Source organism: Manihot esculenta, chromosome 11, assembly GCF_001659605.2.
Source record: "Manihot esculenta cultivar AM560-2 chromosome 11, M.esculenta_v8, whole genome shotgun sequence".
Taxonomy (NCBI): Eukaryota; Viridiplantae; Streptophyta; class Magnoliopsida; order Malpighiales; family Euphorbiaceae; genus Manihot; species Manihot esculenta.
The window spans coordinates 23959870-23979852 of NC_035171.2; the positions used below are offsets into that span (position 1 = coordinate 23959870).

The 19983-nt window shown below is 32.8% G+C and overlaps 2 protein-coding genes across 2 annotated transcripts; one reads left to right on the top strand and one right to left on the bottom strand.

The window, feature by feature from the left end:
• The first annotated feature begins 12828 nt into the window (after positions 1–12828).
• On the top strand, positions 12829–17544 carry LOC110626775 (protein AIR1). The gene is made up of 7 exons (XM_021772851.2): positions 12829–13381; positions 13510–13665; positions 13792–13953; positions 14282–14443; positions 14587–14703; positions 16712–16819; positions 16907–17544. The coding sequence occupies exons 1-7, from the start codon at positions 12992–12994 to the stop codon at positions 17405–17407; spliced, it is 1596 nt and encodes a 531-aa protein (XP_021628543.1). The 5' UTR covers positions 12829–12991; the 3' UTR covers positions 17408–17544.
• Positions 17545–18060: 516 nt separating this feature from the next.
• On the bottom strand, positions 18061–19652 carry LOC110625650 (UDP-glycosyltransferase 88F4). The gene is made up of 2 exons (XM_021771289.1): positions 19071–19652; positions 18061–18081 (listed from the first exon to the last, which is right to left on the bottom strand). Exons 1-2 carry the CDS (start codon positions 19650–19652, stop codon positions 18061–18063), a joined length of 603 nt encoding a protein of 200 aa, XP_021626981.1.
• Between the last annotated feature and the right edge of the window lie 331 nt (positions 19653–19983).

A 19983-nucleotide genomic window follows, 5' to 3' on the forward strand; every position in this document is an offset into this window, starting at 1 on the left:
AAAGTTTACAGTTACCTTGCCCATCTCTGACTCTCTTCATTAAGTACCGAACCCTTTCCTCGTATTTGACGAGGCTCAGTTCTCAGACTTTGAATTGTCCCTAGCATCAATTAACAACCAATTATGAGTCACTAAAAATAATGAAATTTTATATATCTAACTGCTTGATGATTCTCAAAGCTATTATTATGGCATCGTATTCAGCTACATTGTTGGTGGTATTGAAGGCAAGCTTTGCCGCATACTGAAGCTTTATATTGGTTTCAGACTGCAATAGGATCCCGATTCCTAAACCCTCAGCCTCTGAAGCTCCATTTGCCCAAAATTTCCACTCTTTCATGGTTGCTTTAGAGGACTCCAAAGGTTCTAATGATGGAGTTATTTTCGTGAAAAAATTGGCTAGTATTTAGGGTTTCATGGCTTTCCTTAGAATATACCTGATGCCATAGGCCGACAATATTACCGCCTAAAAGTTCTAATGATTGAGTCAAGTGTTGATCACCCATTACTGCCATCTTGCCTAGATGATTCGCCTTTTTATTATTGCCTCTGGTTATCTGAAAAAGTTTACAGTTACCTTGCCCATCTCTGACTCTCTTCATTAAGGACCGAATCCTTTCCTCGTATTTGACGAGGCTCAGTTCTCAGACTTTGAATTGTCCCTAGCATTAATTAACAACCAATATATCTAACTGCTTGATGATTCTCAAAGCTATTATTACGGCCTCGTATTCGGCTACATTGTTGCTGGTATTGAAGGCAAGCTTTGCCGCATACTGAAGCTTTATACTGGTTTGAGACTGCATTAGGATCCCGATTCCTAAACCCTCAGCCTCTCAAGCTCCATTTGCCCAAAATTTCCACTCTTTCATGGTTGCTTTAGAGGACTCTAAAGGTTCTAATGATGCAGCCATTTTCGTGAAAAAATTGGCTAGTATTTGGGGTTTCATGGCTTTCCTTAGAACATACCTAATGCCATAGGCCGACAATATTACCGCCCAAGTGGACAACCGCCCTAACGACTATGGCCTATGAAGGACCTTTCGCAGAGGATAATTGGTTCTAACTTCTATGGTATGTAACTCGAAGTATGGTTGTAACTTTATGACCAACATGAGGACTGCAAATGCCAATTTTTTGAAAGGGGAGTAATTTAACTCTTCCCTTTCAAAACTTGGCTGGCATAATATATTGGATTTTGTTCTCCATTATTTTCGTGAATGAATACCAAGCAAATTATTTCTTGTATCACAGACAAATATAGAAAAAAAACTTCGTTTTCGATAGACAAGCTTAACAACAAAGGAGATGATAAAAAGGTTTTCAAAGTTTCAAAAGTCTCTGCACACTCCTCCCCCCATTTAAACTTATCTTTGTCTTTCAAGACCTTGAAGAATGGAAGACACCTTCTGACCAAACATGATATAAATTGACTCAAGGTAGTGACTTGGCTATTTAACCTCTGTACTTCATTGATGGTTCTAGGTGCTTCCATATTTTGGATAGCACTGATTTTCTCAGGATTCGCCTCTATGCCTCTTTTTGAGATGATATGCCTTATAAACTTTCCCGTATTGACTCCGAAGGTACACTTTCCAGGCTTTAGCTTTATACCTACCTTGTCCAGGATGTCAAAGACTTTTCAGATATCTTCGGGGTGGCCAATGATCGGCTCTTTACCACTATGTCGTCTACGTACACTTCAACAGTTGATCCCACCATGTCCTTAAAGATTCTTGATACCAACCTTTGGTACGTCGCCTCTATGTTTTTTAAACTAAAAGGCATTACCTTATAGCAGTAAACTCCCTCGTCCATTATAAATGTAGTATTTTTCACATTATCGGTGTCTATCATAATTTGTTGGTATCCTGAAATGGCGTCAAGGAATGAAACTATCACATGACCCGAGGTCGAGACTACTAACCTATCGATAAATAGCAGCGAATAATGATCTTTTGGACATGCTTTATTTAGGTCAGTAAAATTCATACACATCCTCTATTTTCCGTTAGCCTCCTTTACCAGGACCACATTAGCCAGCCATATGGGATATTAGACTTCCGTTATCAAGCCTGCACTCAAAAGCTTGTCCACCTTTTCTTTGATCATCTGCCGCCTTTTCAGTGCAAACTTTCTTTTCTTTTGTTGAACTGGTTTAACGTTCTTATCAATAGATAACATATGGGTAATGAGAGTCGAGTCTATACCCATTACATCTTTTGGGAACCAAGCAAAAGTGGTTACTTGGCTCTTTAGCAATTCTACAGACAAGTCTTTACTTCACTGGTTAGCGCAGTACCAAACGATACCTTTTGCTCCTTGCCTATCTGGATTTCCTCTACAGAGTCCGCTGGTTCTGACTTTATGTGAGACTCTAATTTTTCCAGCCAGTCGATGGGCATGGCTGCTTTTTCAAGACTTTTTGCTGAGTGTCCATAACCTTCTTTGGCCAATCTCGAATTGCTTCGGACTACTGCTATTCACCCTGAAACTGGAAGTTTAAGACACATAGCACCCATATTAATAAAGATACTATGGCAGTTTAGGATCGGACGGACGAGTATCACATTGCATGCAAATAGGATATCTACCACCGCAAACTCTACAAATAATTCTCGATGGATACTTTTCGTCACCCAGTACCAGAGGAAGGTTAATGGTATCCAACACTGCTACGGTCTTATCTCCTAATCCCATAAAGGATAGAAAACTCTGACGAGGTTGTTTTAAAAATATTTAAGATGAGAAGGTTAACAAAACTACGTGTATCCACCAATATCCATCTTACCTCGTATCGGTTCATTATGATCGTAACGACCAACGGATCATTCTGAAATAATCTAATTGCTTTGTCAGCTGGACCGAATCACACCTCTTACTTGGTCCATGGTTCTTGATCGACAAACAAGATATCTTTTGCTATCCACTTATTTTTTCTTGTGTCCCTATCAGATTCTCAAGTAATGTCATGTACGATTCCAGCCATTTTAAGAGATAGAGAGGAAAGATTCTCCCTCCTTTTTTTTTAGAAAGAAAAGAAAAGAAATAAGAGACCGATGTTGATCTAAATGAACATATAGAGCTCAAAGGATTTTTCAGCAATGCAACCAAATGATGTTGCAAAGATTCGATTGATGACGTGCCCGGAATAGAGCTGCGTTGTGATTGATTAGAACCTGCAAGAGAGAAAATGTAATGTAAGAGAATGTAATAAATTGCTAAGAGTTTGAGTTGTATTCAAGAATAGCGTACCTTTACCTCTGTTATTCTTCTATTTTTTATACTGTAAGAGGATGTAGATAAATATAACATTTTCTGATTATTCAGCAGTAATGTGGCTGTAATGACCCGAAAATCGGACCGCTATTGGCGCTAGGATCCAGATCGGTTTAAGGCCGCCGGGACCCGTAGCAAGCCTTCTATACCTGCTATATACCTGATAACATCCCATACATGATCATACATATATATAAAAACTTTAAACTTTTCTTTCATTTACCAAGTTTAACCTATGCATGCATTTAACCATAAACATAAAACCCCACACTGGAGCCCTCATCAAATGCTCCAATGGGGTAACATATCATACATTAAGCTTGGTTTACATAAAACATTACATAGATCATGTATACAAAAGGGATTAATCATACATACTTGGGTCAAGCACAATTCTAATCCTCAATATCATCATTACATTACATGACTGTTCAACACTTTACATTACAACATTTTCATGTCCACGTCTAACTATTACATAAACATGACTTTATTCATGCTGACATTCTGGTCTGTCCCGTACCTGTACACCTGAGGGTTAAGGGAATGGCGTGAGCTAAAAAGCCCAGTGAGCAGAACCATAAAACATTATCATAAGTCATGCTTTTATGTAATGCATCACAACACATACAATTCACATCACGGATGAACTTGTCACCAATAACCCTCTAATTCCAATGTGCCCGGCCCTCGACAAAGCTCCGCAGGACTTCCTCTTAATCATCACACAATGCCAAGACGCGTGGACATGGGCAGCCCTTGTAACGACCCGAAAATCGGACCGCTACCGGCGCTAGGATCCAGATCGACTTAAGGCCGCCGGGACCCGTAGCAAGCCTGACATGTAACCTGTAAACCTGTTTAATCCCATACATGATCAACAACATACATAAAAATTTAAAACTTTTCTTTCATACATTCTATCATACACCAAACTCAACCTGTGCATGCACTGAACATATACATAATCATAAACTTGACCCCTCTGTGGCATCTCATCAATACCCCCAATGGGTGGCAATACATGTGTTGAGTTGGCTAAACATAGACATCAATAATCATTAAGATCATGTATCGAAAGGGATTACAATATACTATGGTCAAGCACACTTCTAAACCTCAATATCATTATACATAACATGACTATTCAACTTTACATTATTATACAATTTATCATGTCCACATTCTAACTATTACATACATAAGACTTCATTATTCTTCTTGACTTCTCTGTCTAACCCGTACCTGCAAACCTGGGGAATTTGGGAGAGGGGTGAGCTACTAGAGCCCAGTGAGCAGAATCATAAAGCATTTAAAACACATGCTATAATGGAATGCATCACATCACAATTAATCATATCAAGGATGAACTTGTCACCATTTAGCCCTCTACATATTCCAATCATGCCAGGGGCGTAGTGCAGGCCACACCTGGTCTTTCTCTTATACATAACATAACATACATAATCCATGGTGCCGGGGGCGTAGTGCAGGCCACGTCCGGTCTTTCCCTTACATAGTGCCAGGGGCGTAGTGCAGGCCACATCTGGACTTCCATATCATATCATCATGTCATAACATATGAGGGCTAATGGATCATTCAACATTCATCCACATCAACAACATATTATGCAATGCAACATATTCGTGATTTCTAATGCAAACAACCTAAAATATCACATGGCATCCGTGATGCATGAACATGCTCAAAACTGATTTATTTATTTAAAAAGCATAAGAGTTATTCCACTCACCTCTGGCTAGCTCTGACACTGACTGAAGCAGCTGACTCACTGCTGAGGTCCTCGGTTCCTCGGGTCCGAACCTACACAGGTGGACTCAAATGAGGGACCAACATACTAGAACATAATTCTAAAAACATCCCCCAAAAACCCCCTAAAACACCTCAAAACAATCATGCAAAAACATGCAAAGGAGGCCTGGACAGGGCACTTTCGGCGGCAGGTTCGGCGGCTGAAAGTCCTTCCAGAGCCGAAAGTCAAGCAGGTTCGGCGGCACCTTCGGCGGCCGAAACTCCCAGACAGAGACGAAACTCATGCATGTTCGGCGGCACTTTCGGCGGCCGAAACTCCCAGACAGAGACGAAAGTCTCCTTTCGGGGGCAAGTTTCGGCAGCCGAAGGCTGCCTCCACAAGAGGGTTCGGCGGCCGAAAGTCCCTTCGGCTGCCGAACCTGGTTTCTCCCAAAGGGCAGAAACTTGGTTCAAACATGCACAAATGCCTCCAAACTCAAACTAACATCCATTTAGCTCAACCAAAACAAGCATACAAGCTCCTAGGGGTCTCAAACTACCTTAAACCCCAACTACAACACATCAAACACACATTACAAGCCACATTGCTCAAAAACTCATCAAAAACCCATAAACATAACTATAACCTAAACATGCATTCTACCTCCATAGATCTACTTAAAACTTACTTAAAACATACAATGAGCTTAAGATCGGCTCTTACCTCTTGAAGATCGAGAGAGAGACGACCAAAAACTCGAAGGTGGGAGAGATTGGGTTCTTGAACCTCCAAGCTCCAAAACTTTGCTCAAAAGCTCAAATCTTCAAAACAAAGTTAAAACAAATGAAAAACTTGAAAGATCTAGAGGAAAAACATCAAAGATTGGTGAGAAACGGCGGAGAACTCACCTTGGCCGAAAATGGGGAAAAAGCTCGCCCGTTTTCGGCTAAGGGACCCTTTTATAGTGGCTGTCCAGGCCACGTTCGGGGGTCGAACGTGCCTCCGCATGCATGCCATGTTCGGCGGCCGAACTTGAGGTTCGGCGGCCGAACCTGGACTTCCCTCACTCATGCCTTCGGGGGCCTAAGGCACACCCGAAATGCATGCATGTTCGGCGGCCGAACTTTGAGTTTCGGCGGCCGAACCTGAGCTTTCCTCCAAGGTTGTTTTTATTCAAAAACTCATTTCCTCTTTACTTAAAATCATCAAAAACATTAAAAAGTTTCATGAAAACATGGTTTTACCCTTCTAGAGGTCTCCGACATCCGAGATTCCACCGGACGGTAGAAATTCTGATACCGGAGTCTAGCCGGGTATTACATTCTCCCCCCCTTAAGAACATTCGTCCCCGAATGTTCCTCAACTAACACATAGCATGGCATTGGAATAATTGGTACTCACTCTCACCAGACTATTCCCTTAAAGTGGGAGGTCAAGGGTTCGAGTAGTGGGGGAGGCGACCTAATTTCCAAAGGGAAATTTGGGCCAAATCCACTTGGGGAAGGATGCATTCGATGCAAGAACCCAAGGGGACAAATCCTGCCAGGAACCCGTGAGGGTGAATGGATGTTAAGAGCTGTTCACGATGCCAGTGGAAAGCCCGAGGTGGCAAGAGGCCAGGCGAGGGATAGCCCTGGGCCGTGAACGGTAATAGTGCCGGGGTTCACGTCTGGGCTGTTACAGCCCTGGACTTTCATTAATCATCATACATAAATAAATGCCAGGACGCGTGGACATGGGCAACCTTGGACTTTTATTAATCATCATACATATTGAGGGCTAATGGGTCATCCAATACCCATCCACATCAACAACAAATAATGCAATGCATCATCTTCGTGAATTCTAATGCAATACAACCTAATATAAACATGGCATTCATGATGCATGAAACATGCTAAAAACTTTCATTATTTAAAACATAGATTAGTTCTACTCACCTCTGGCTGACCCTGATATGCTCTGTAGCAGTTGACTCACTGCTGGGGTCCTCGGTTCCTCGGGTCCGAACCTACACAGGTGGACTCAAATGAGGGACCAAACATAGACGAACATGACTCTAAACTATTCCCCAAAAACCTCCTAAAACACCTTAAAACAATCATAGAAAACATGCAAAGGAAGGCTGAACAGGGCACCTTCGGCGGCACCTTCGGCGGTCGAAATTCCCCTCCAGAGCTGAAAGTCCAACTTTCGGGGGCAGGGTTCGGCAGCCGAAGGCTTACCTCCACAGGCAGGTTCGGCGGCCGAAAGTCCTTCGGCTGCCGAACCTGAGTTCTTCCAAAGGGCAGAACTCAGCCTCTTCATGCATTTTTGCCTCCCAAACCATTCAAACATGCATTTAGTTATTCTACAACATGCATACACATACCACCAAGCATATAGCGGTCTCAAACTACCCTAAACCTCAACACAAACACATATAGCAACTCAAACAACATACATTGTCCATAAATTCAACATTAACCTAAACATGCATTTCTACCCCATAACCCCTCAAAACTTGTTTAAAACATACAAGAAAGGTAGGATCTAAGCTTACCTCTTGAAGATCGAGAGGAGAGACGATCCTAACTTGGAGATGGGAGAAATCTAGCTCCTTGGGTCTCCAAGCTCCAAAACTTGATCTTAGCTTCAAAAATCTTCAAAACCAAGTTAAAACTTGTTAAAACTTGAAAGATTTGAGGAAAATTATCAAAACCAACCATGGGAGAGCATGGACTCACCGTTGGCCGAAAATAGGGGAGAAAACTTGCCCATTTTCGGCCATGGGGCCTTTTATAGGTGGCTGGCCAGGCCACCTTCGGAAGCCGAAGGTGACTCCAAAACTCATGCATGTTCGGCGGCCGAAAGAAAGCCACTTTCGGAAGCCTAACGTGCCCCCTAAACTATCCCATGTTCGGCGGCCGAATCTGAAAATGCCTCCATGGTCTTTTTTCATTCAAAACTCAATTTCTTTCTTACTTAAAACCATAAAATACATGAAAACATTTTATAAAAACATGATTTTACCCTTCTAGAGGTTTCTGGCATCCGAGATTCCATCGGACGGTAGGAATTCCAATACCGGAGTCTAGCTGGGTATTACAGTGGCCGTTTGCCCGATAAGGGATATTGTTAGCTAATGAGCTGACAATCCCGCAATTATAGGTGTAATGAGAATATGTTATTCTGTACCTACTGATGGCAACTTCGTGCCGAGACTCACCCTGTCGATAGAATGGCGAGTCTTGATGATGCACCAGATATTTATGATGTCTGGATCTTTCTTTTCTCGAACTATAATACATTTTTCACTTACCAAATATTTACCATGTGTACCTATTTTATGGTGACAGATCACAATTTACTTTTGGCTTGTTGTTATGTAATATCAGAAAATATTTTGCTTTTATTTTTCCTACTTATTAAAAAATGTACTTATAATTAAAAAACTAAAAACTATAAATATTAGTTTTGTTGTTGTATATTTTATGAAATCCTTATTTTTTTAATAATTTTTATAAGATTATTATTAATAATTTCAAAATTTTATCATTATTAATCAAATTCCTTTTTTAAAAAGTACATATTCATTCAATTAATATATGAACTATAGTTTTATTTTATTATTATAAAAAAATTTACTATTTAATTTTTATAATTAGAAAAAACTCATTAATTTGAACATATATTAAATTATTATTGAAATTTTAAATAATATAATAATTAGTCATTTTTATTGAATTTTTTACTATTCAGTTTTATAACATGAAAAACCTCATTATCAACGTATACTAATTATTCTCTCTATAGTCAGTAAATTTTAAATTTTTTTATAAAAATTTTACTATTTAGTCTTTATAATATTAAAATAATTATTCTCTCTATAGTCAGTAAATTTTAAACTTTTTTACGAAAATTTTACTATTTAGTCTTTATGATATTAAAAAATTCATTAGTTAGTCTCTTAATTTTAAAAAATATATTAAAATAATGCGTAAATTATTATACAATATACTAATTAATTCTTCTATTAATTTAGCCGTTAAATATTTAATTATTTAGTATCTATAATAATTAGTCTCTCAATTTTGTTAAAAGTATCTACTAATTATTCTCTTCGTATTGAGGTCATTTTAAATAATTTTGCAACACTTAATATCTAAAATTGATGATAAAATTAATTATTATATTTATTTCAAAATTAATATATTTTTTAAAATTAATTGACTAATTAATGAGTTTTCTATATTACAAGACTAAATAACAATTTTCTATTTTTATAACACGGTTAAAATTAATTAATAGAAGGAATATTAATAAATGTTTTAAAATTTAAAAATATACTAATATATTTTTCAAAATTAAAAGACCGACCAATGAGTTTTTCTATATTACAAGAATCAAATAATAATTCTTTTTATTATAATGTTATATACTTTATAAAATTAATTATTATTTATTTTTATGTGTAATTATTTATGAAATTATTTGTATTAATATCATATTTTTAAAAAAAATTTACTATTTATTTTTATATAAAAATTTATAAATTTATTTTTTTATAATTTTTAAAAAGTAAATAATAAAAATAAAAGAAACTGTTTTTAATTAAAAAAAAAAACAAAAAATATAAATTCTATCCTAGGTGTGAAGAAGAATAGGATAGCTTTAGCTCTGTGCAAAACACTTGCTTCTAATCACTTTAACGCTTTTCGATCCTTTATGCCATTTATAGGTAAGCGTTTATGGATTAAAAGAGAGAAGAAAGTTAATCAAAGGTTCTTCGGATTTTATGAAATCTATAAAAAGAAAAAAAAAAAAAAAAAAGGAGAAATATAAATTATTAGGAGAAATTATTTCACTTTTTTATTCAACTCAGGTGCATAATGGAGATAGAAGGGATTGTTCGGCTTATTGGAGGGATTGAATTTATAATCGAATGGAATAAAATAAATTAAAATTTAAAATTTAAATATTTATAAAATTAAATTAAATTAATTTTAAATAAAAATTAAATTGAATCAATTTAATTTAATAAACTGAGTTTTTTAATAAATTTTTTAATATTTTATTTTTAAAATTTTAAAATTTAATTAAAATATTTTAATTTTAATTATAAATTAATCTTTTTATATTATTAAAAATAATATATTATTATCAGTTTGATTTTTTTATTTTTTTTACTAAAATCGAATCGAACTAAAATAATAAAAAATTTTAAAATTAAAAATCAAATTAAAATTATCAAAATAAAATTTTAAATTAATTTAATTTCATTAAATTTTTCTATTTAAATTGAATATTATACACTTCTGATGGATTTATATAGAGGGAGAAATTATTTTTTAAATGATTTTAAATTAACATTGACAACGACCTGAAGATCTCACAGTGGATGAGGGAAGCTTTGGATTGATTTACATTAAACCTTGAGTATTTTTGCAATTGAAAGTTAAGGGGCTGTGATGTAATACCTTTTAAAATTTAGGAACTATAAGTAAAGGTTCCTACTAAAGTTCACTACATTTTAAGAGAAAGAATTTACATTCGCTCTTTGAAAAAAATAATACTAGAGAGGATAATTGATTGAAATAGTTTAATTAATGTTTATATTGTGATATAATTTTAAATTAATTTTTAAAATTTAAATTATGATAATTTAAATAACTTGTGTAATATTTTATTATTTTTAAATATAAATTAATTATATATATAAAAATAATATTAACTTTTATTTAATTATAATTAATTAATATATTTAATTTCAATTATAATAATAATTTAACGGTTAAATATATAATTGATACTTTTAAATATATTTTATTTTTTTAATAATAATTATTAATTTTTTTATAATATATATTATTTAATAAAACCAAATATCATTAATAAAATTAATACACTAAGTTTTAACTAAATTTACTTATATACAAAATAATATTTGTTGTAGAATTTTTATAATTATTACTATAAAGTAAAATTTATTTATAATTAAATATATGCACTGTATATTTAATAATTAAATTACATAAAATTATTATATATATTATATTATTTAAATTTTTATATTTTAATTTTAAAATTAATTAAAATATTTAAATATAAATATTGACAAAATCAATTTAAAATATAAATATTTAGATTAAAATATTAAATTACGCAAATATTTCAATTTTTAGAGAGGGTAGCCACCAACGCCGAGTATTAGCAATCTTGTGAGAAGGAATGTACCATCAAAGACAAATAAAAAAAAAAAAATAAATTTTAGTAATTTTTAAATAATATTTATATATTTTTCTCAAGAAAACTGTGGATTAGGTAATTTATAGTTCTAATTGTAATTAACTTAACCGAATATCTCTTTTTACTGATTTTCTAACTTAGATTATTTAATTTTTTTTTTTGTTTTTATAACAAATAAATATTAAAAATTTCCTAATCTTATTGTTTTATAAGAATTAATCTATCAAAATTTATTTTTTATTATTATAAATAAATTTGTTATCATGAAAAATTTTCTATCTATTATTATAATTATTATTTTAAAATTTAAATTATAAACTGAAATTTTTAAGAAAAAAAAAAAAAAAATAGATGAATTAATTTAAAAATATATTAAATTATTCTTACACATTACTTTTTTTAAATAATAACACATTATTAATATTTAAATTAATAGTAAAAAGTCAATATTTTATTATAATTCTACTCTATATCCTACTTTTACCGATTAAAATATACTTTTTAAAATTATTTTAATTATAACTGTAATTTATACTGTTAAAAAATTAATAAAATTACCATATCACTTGTTAACACAATATCACCCTATTATATTAGTAAAATTTAAAATTAATTATTAAAAAAATATATTTTATTTTTATTATTATTTTATTTTATATTTTTATTTTTTATTAATTAAATTTTGACTTTTTAATATATAATAAAATGCACCTTACTTTACTGGTATTTATATAATCGAAAACTTATAAAATTATAAAGTTATTTTTTTATTATTAAATATATTTAAAAATTACTATTATTATTATTTTATTTTTAGTTTTTTATCAATAACTTTTAATAATAATAATTTATCTTCCGTTGATTATTATCAATCCATTTTTTTAGAATTTATTTAATATATTTACTATTTAATACTACTTTTAAAATCATCGTTAATAAAAAATTTTATTAAATACATTAGTTATGAAATATTAAAAAATAATTTAAAATAATATTTAATATGAATTAATTTAAAAATATTAAAAATAATAAAATATTTTTTAAAATAATTTTTTAAATTATATTTTAACTTTTAAATATAATACTAATCCACCACTTTTTTTCTTCAAACTACACTAACACTTAGACTAAATTTAAAAAAATTTAATAATATATAAATTAAATATTTAATTTTCTAATTAACTTGTTTAAATGACTAAAAAAATATATAATTTATCTGAAATTATAAATTTAATTCTCATTCTTTCAATTCTTAAAAAAATTAATAAAATTAATAATTACTAAAAAAAATTATATTTTTAATTTTATTATAATTTTATTTTAAAATTTTAAATTATCATTAATTTTATTTTTAAATTTATTGATATAACATTGACAGGATAAAATATAATTAAAATAATTTTAAAAAATTAAATTTTAATTAATAAAAAAATATATTGTGTAATTATAATAAAATTAAAAGTACTCGTTTTTGTTGAGATTAACTCTTAATATTTATTAAAAAGTCATAATACTGGGCGGAATTCGAAAACCCGGTTGAGTTTCATATAAGGTACCGCTCGGCCCAAAATTCGAATGCTCCACGTTGAAATTAGGTAAAAACAGCCACTGGAAGTTTTTAAGGGCAGAAACCCTAGCTGCTCATCTTCTTCTCCCCGGTCGGGAACCCTAACTTCTCAACTACTGTAATTCAAACCGAGGATTCTTGATTTCTTCTTTGTACTAAAAAAATGGCAAGGGGAAGGAAGCTAAAAGGAAAAATTCAAGAAGAAGAAGAAGAAGAAGAAGAGAAGCCGGTGATAGAAGTGAGCAGCGGCGATGACGACGACGAGGCGAACGAGGATCTGAGCTTGAAGATCATTGAGAAATCGCTACTAATGCGGGCGGCTAAGTTGGTTCAAAATGAGAATGATGTTGTCGTTTTGAATGATGATGATAATTTTGTTAAGAACGATAGCGGGGTTATTGGTGTCAGCTGTAGCGGTGGCGGTAATGAGGGGAAGATTGTGGAGTTGGCAGCATCTTCGTCGATGGTGGTTGAACCGGTTGTTAAGAATCCCACTTCGTTGAAGAGGAGGAGGAAGAAGAAGATTCAAAAGATGGAAACTGGAGACCAATCTGTGAGTTCCTGTTTGTGGTTAATTGAATATTTGTTGGGTAATATGCGTAATCTTATATCGTGTTCTTTTATTTTTGGGTATACAAAAATTACATGTATTGTAATGTTCCTAATACGCAAATGGATTAGGTTGTCATTGCAAAGGAAGTGGAAAATGCTGAAACAGTGGAAAAAGTGGATCCTATAGAGAACGCAGAGGCAATTCAGAGCACAGTACAATTGGTTGAAAATGTAGACACAAGTGCCCTTGACATACCTGAGAATATTGTGCTGCGAAAGCTTCTTGTGAGTTAAATTAAAATATATGTTCTAGTCTGCGATTTGAAACAAAAAGAAATTAAAAGTTAAAAAAAAAAGAATGCAAATCAATGTGAAGACTTAGATGGACATTTGATATATTTATTCTCTCAGCGAGGCCCGAGATACTTTGATCCTCCCGATAGTGGCTGGTCAACATGCTATAATTGTGGCAAGGAAGGTCATATGGCAGTGAATTGTCCATCATTTGAGAAGAAGAAAAGGCCGTGCTTTCTTTGTGGGAGTTTGGAGCATGGTTTTAAGCAATGCTCCAAGGTTTGTATTTAAAATTGTGATGCAAATTTTCGTTTATTCATAGGTTCTGGTTGTTTGTTGAAGAGGAGTGAGTATGTTTGAACTTTGTTCCTATTTTCTTTTACGTTATTGTTTGTTGAGTATAATTGATTCTCTTTGAGCAAATGAAAACTCTATTGAAAACTTTAATTCGTATTAAATGAATTACTTGTTACCATTAGAGACTCTTTGATCCTTCTTCATCTTCTTTAACCTTCTACATTTATATCTTGGAATTCAATATTAAATAGCTTTGTAATTTAAATAATGGCATTTTTTGATTATTTGTTGCACTTTGGTCTATTTGTAGGAACGAGTCTGCATTATTTGCAAATCAAGTGGCCACCGTACAAATCATTGCCCAGAGAAACATAAAGGTGGACCTCAGAGTTCAAAAGTATGTTTAAAATGTGGAGATTCTGGGCATGATTTGTTTTCTTGCAAGAACAAGTATTCTGTTGACGACCTCAAGGTGACATCCCACTTCCTTCACTGTTTCCAGTATTTATACTCTTTATGTCTTTTTTAAAAAAAACAGAACTTACGAGGCAGTTGTATATTTGAATATATATATATATATATATATATATGAATTTTTTCTCTTTTTCCATTTAGGAGATACAATGTTACATCTGCAAGAGCTTTGGCCATCTATGTTGTGTTAATGTTGTCGATAATAGCCCAAGAGAAGTTTCTTGCTATAAATGTGGTGAACTTGGTCATACCGGTTTGGTAAGTCCTATTAAATGTTCTTCAATGCCCATTATCTTTTCTCCAAGAGAATGTTTCTGTGTGTGGTGCTGGTGCCTGCTTCTTTTCATTCCCATGGTTAGAGATACCATCATGCATATGAATGTAGGCATTCTAAAATGACCAATTTATTGCAACCTTTTGAGGTATGAAAATCTTTGTTGTTTCGTGCCATATTGTATTAGTTTAGTTGTTTTGAAGGTCGGATTGGGTGTCTGTTTTTCTGTTTATGCCACTTTTGTTGTGGTTTTGCTATCTGGAATGCTCAAGGCATCTTGGTGGTTTCTTCTTGTGTGCAAACTTTCTATAATTTTATGTATAAGATGATGCCTTTTATACAAGCCTGAGTTTGAGATCAAGTGGTGGGACGTAGAAGAGGGGGATCGATGGGTCTGTCCAACAATTTGAATTCAAATACTGACTGCCTTCATTCACATTGACAAGATATATGCAAGCTACACTAGCATAATACCATAATTACTAAACTGCAGACACCATATCCAAAACTGGGGATGGGCAAAGAAAATTGAAAATTTTGTTAGCGGAACTTTTTTTTTATTATTATGGTTTTCTTTTTTTTTTTTTAAAGAAACCAATGGTTCACCAAGGAAACAGAAGTGTATGTAAACGTATAAATTCTCTTTATATTTTATTAGATTAGAAGTAAATATGCTTAAGGAATAATTGCTTTCTGATTTTCTACATTTTTGAACTGTTAATCCTTGTGAATTTGTCATTGAACACATATATAAAGACAACATTTTTTATTGTGTTGATTGTTGAGGGTATTTTGTCTAACGTGGTTTAGTTTCACTTTCACCTACTTTTAGGGGGTTGTAATGATGATTCTTCATATTTTATCTGTATTACAGAGCTTCCACAGATCAATTTAATTAACAGCTAAATACTCTTACTGGATTTCGTTTGGGGGCCAAATGCTAATGTAGCACTTCCATGCTGGTTTTAGCCAATTAATAGTACCTTCTCTTCCATTTTCGAACACTTTATCCTCCATGCATTGGCTCTCTATGTCTTTAGTTTCTCTCTCTACTGTCTCTCTCCATTTGCATATCCATCTCCCTCCTTTTCGTCCCCCATTCTCTCTCTCTATTTCTCTTTCTATTGCTTATACCTCTCTATCCATCTCTCTATCTATGTATATCCCTCTCTCTTCTCTCAATGCAACCCAACCCAATCCTAACGAAAAGAAAAATTCTGTTCTCTGATGATTCACTTGTGTTTTTAGCTGTTTCTTGTTTCCCATGCATTTGAGCACCAAGAGTTCAAAACCATTTACTCTGTTGGATACTCGTGGGTTTCGAGCTAAGGTTCAAGGAATTTCTGCAATATTTGATAATTCAATCCCCAAATTTCTCCTATTCAAGCGCTGATGCAAAGCCCACAAATTCCCCATTGACTGAAAATGCTTATGTGGCAGTTTTTTGAATTAAATAATAGAAGTGTTAACCTGAAATCCATGTCATTTTATGGTCTAATCTAATCAAGATCTGGCATGAGGGATATTATTATTTCAAATTGATGTTTGAGGAGTTTTGATACAATTGTAGATGAATGACTGCATCATTACAACGTCCTAATTTGAGGAACTGTAGATGAAATTAATTTCTTTTAATGCATCAGACATTAATGATATTATCTTTAATTGATCTTAGGAGGTTGTAATTACTAGTTCTATTGCAGTCATTCTGCCTACATATAACATTTGTTATGTTATATTTTCAATTGCAGTAGTGTCATTTTTGTACTGATATAAATAGATCTCTTGTGATTATTTTGACAATTCCTGTGTTTAAAAATCCATGCAAGTTACAAGCTATTATTTTCATTACGTAGATCATTATTTTTAAGGTTGTACCTTGACATTGGCATGTGTTGGCATCCCTATGGGACCCTGATTGGTTTTGTGCTTGGTAAACTATTAACGATTATCATCAGCCTCTTCTTCACGCATGGAATTTTACTTGTGCAGGAATGCTCAAGTTTTGATGAGGAACCCACCACTGCACCTTCACCTAGTTTGTGCTACAAATGTGGTGAAGGAGGACATTTTGCACGCGAGTGCACAAGTTCTGTCAGGGTACGGTACATGTTTTAAGAATTGCTCAATTTTGCCAAAATGATTTTCAACACTTAGACATCAAAGTATCGTGTCAATTATATGCAGAGTGGGAAGAGGAATCATGAATTATCAACCCCTGCTTTGAGGCCTCGTAGAGTGGATAAAAAAATTCCAGGATTCAAATCTGCTCCTCAAGATCTTGGCAAGTCTCAAAAAAGGAGAAAAAACAAGCCTGAAGAACAAAGCAACACAACCCCGAAAAAATCAAAACAAAGAGGTGGATGGCTTACAGATGATTTTGAAGATTCATCCAAGTCAAAGTCCAAAAAGAACCGTTGGAGGTCTCCTTCAACGCCATCTTATAAGGGTCATCAGATTTCTGTTTTAACCTCAGATGGTCGGATGTCAAATTCTCAGTCTTCCAAGAGAATGTACAAGAGTCATTCAGGTATGTCAGGTTCTCAATCTTACAAGAAAATGCAAAATGGTCATTTAGGATCTTCGTCATTTCAAAGTTCGACTACACCTTACGAGAACAGATACTCTGCGTCAAGGTTTAGCTACTCTGGCCGTTCAGAGTTTAGGGGAAATTATAATTGGTGGTAGAAACTTAGCTTTGTATGTAACAACAGCAAAGAAATTATAGACTTGTTCGCTTTTCTGATACATTGAGCACTGTAACCTTGTAACACTGCGAGCTTTTGTTTTAAGTTATTTCTTAATGAAGCTGGTTTCTTGATACATATGGGCGTGCGTTTAGTGATTCATTATCTTTGCTTCTATCATCGCATTGTAGTCTTGGATTTATGTACTCTTTGATGAAAACAATCGACTTATTCTTTGCTTGATTTGATATTTAATTCCTGTGAATAATGCCGTGTGTTTCCTTAAATGTGTATGCAAAAGACTGAATAGAAAACCATATTGGTACCGAAAAGTAATGATGCTGTGGAAATCAAACCATGCAAATTGAACATTTAGCTGGAATTGTACCGGAATCATATCGAAATATATATTCAAGAATTGTGTCGGAATGAATACAATTACATTGAAAAGTTATATGTATATAGATTTTTAAATTATTTCTGTGATACTATGATTCATTATATGATTTTAATAATATATTTTGTATTTTATATAGTTTTAATATAATTTTATAAAGGTTTATTTATATGAAAAATGTAAAAGTTTTTATTATTTTGTAATTGTTTTCAAAATTATAAATTTTATTATAATTATATTCAAACTTAAAATTTAGATCAGAAAAAGTGTTTTGCCAACTGACATGGCAAAAACAACATAGTAATATAATGCGAATTATTTTATTATATTCATGTGTGAAATATTCATATTATGTATATAAATATAAGTGATATAAAAAATTTAAAATTTTATGTTAATTTGTAATTTAATTTAAATCTTTAAAAATTGATGCATTCAGCTCAAAATGTCTTAATTTATTTGTTTTCATTTTTATTTGGTTTGGTGCAAAAAAGTTACAACTTTAACTTCTCGACTAATTTTAATAGAAATTATAATAAGTTTCATATTTATTATTTTTTACTTTTTAAATATCTTGTTGGATGTTATTATAATAAATTTTACTATAATCATTATAAAAATATTATGTCTCTATAATAAAAAAATAAAAATTGTAGTATTTTTATCATAATGTTGTTATCTTTGATTACTATTTAATAGTATAAGTCGGCGCAACTATAATATAGACATTGTATTAAGAGTATACATAATTAAAATTCAAAAAAATTAAGAGAACTAAAATTAAAAAATAAAAAATAAAAATTTATTATGATTTCTTGTACCAAACAGATAGAAATAAAATATAATAATAAGATTTTAGAAACTTAGCGGTAAAAGCGGTTAATTTAGAAATTTTAAATTAAATTATATCAATTTTTAAAATTTTAAATTAAATTAAAAAGTAGTTAAAAGTTTTAAATTTTTTTTGAGTAAACTGTAATTTAGTCCCTCTGATTTAGTAAAAAATAACCTTTCGTCCCTCTGTTTTAAAAAATTTTTAATTTAGTCACTGTGATTTTTAAAAATTATGCGTTTAGTCCCTCCCGTTAGATTTTCAGTTAAATCACCATTAGTTTTAGTTAAAAAGACTAAAATACCCATTCTCTCTTCTTCCTCATCCTCCTCTTCTTCTTCTGATGCTGGTTGTCTTTCTGCCTTCTTATATTTTAAAATAAAAAAGATAGATTTTCTCTTCCTCTTCTGGCTCCAGATCGTTGAAGGAATTAACAATAATTCCATCAGCTTTTGGGAGATTCGAACAGAAGTATAGCAAGTCATAATAGCAAGGATCATCTCTTGATAGCATCGGTTCCGGCATGTGAATAGCTTTAAGAGGTGGCAAGTTAGGGAAATAAAGGACAGTGTTTGCAAGATCTTTGAAGTTCTCGTCGTATTGTTCATGGATTTTAGGGAAATATAAGAAGGTAGAAAGACAACCAGCACCAGAAGTGAAAAAATAGTAAGTGGGGATTTTTAGATCTTTACTTAGAGAAAGAGCAGAAGTGCAGAAGAGATCAATAACAAAAGCAGAGATTTTATCTTTCTTGGAGATTTCTTGAAGGGAATCAAGAAAGTTAGGCTTGTTGAGGAGTATGCACTCAAAGAGTACGACAGGCTTGCTGCGATTGAGAGTTGTGTCGTAGGAGACAGGAGGATAACGACGGAAGGAGATAGAATGGTAGGTTTGAGAGATGGTGTTGATGTATGAAACAAGGCCTGGGGTTTCGAAGAATTCAACGGTGATAAGGAAGATGGTGATGGAGAAGTGGTGGCCATAGCGGTGGAGGATAAGCTTGCCTAGCTCTACCATGGAGACTACATGGCCTATGGTTGGAGCTGGGCACAAGACAATAGTGTCTCGCATCTTTGGTTGCTGTTCATTTTGCATTGGCGTTCTTCTTTTGCTTTGACTGACAGAAATCGGGAAGGAGAAGAAGAAGAAGAGGAGAAAGGAGAGAGGATGGGTATTTTAGTCTTTTTAACTAAAATTAACGGTGATTTAACTGAAAATCTAACGGAAGGGATTAAACGCATAATTTTTAAAAATCACAGTGACTAAATTAAAGGTTTTTTAAAACAGAGGGATGAAATGTTGTTTTTCACTAAATCAGAGGGACTAAATTACAGTTTACCCTTTTTTT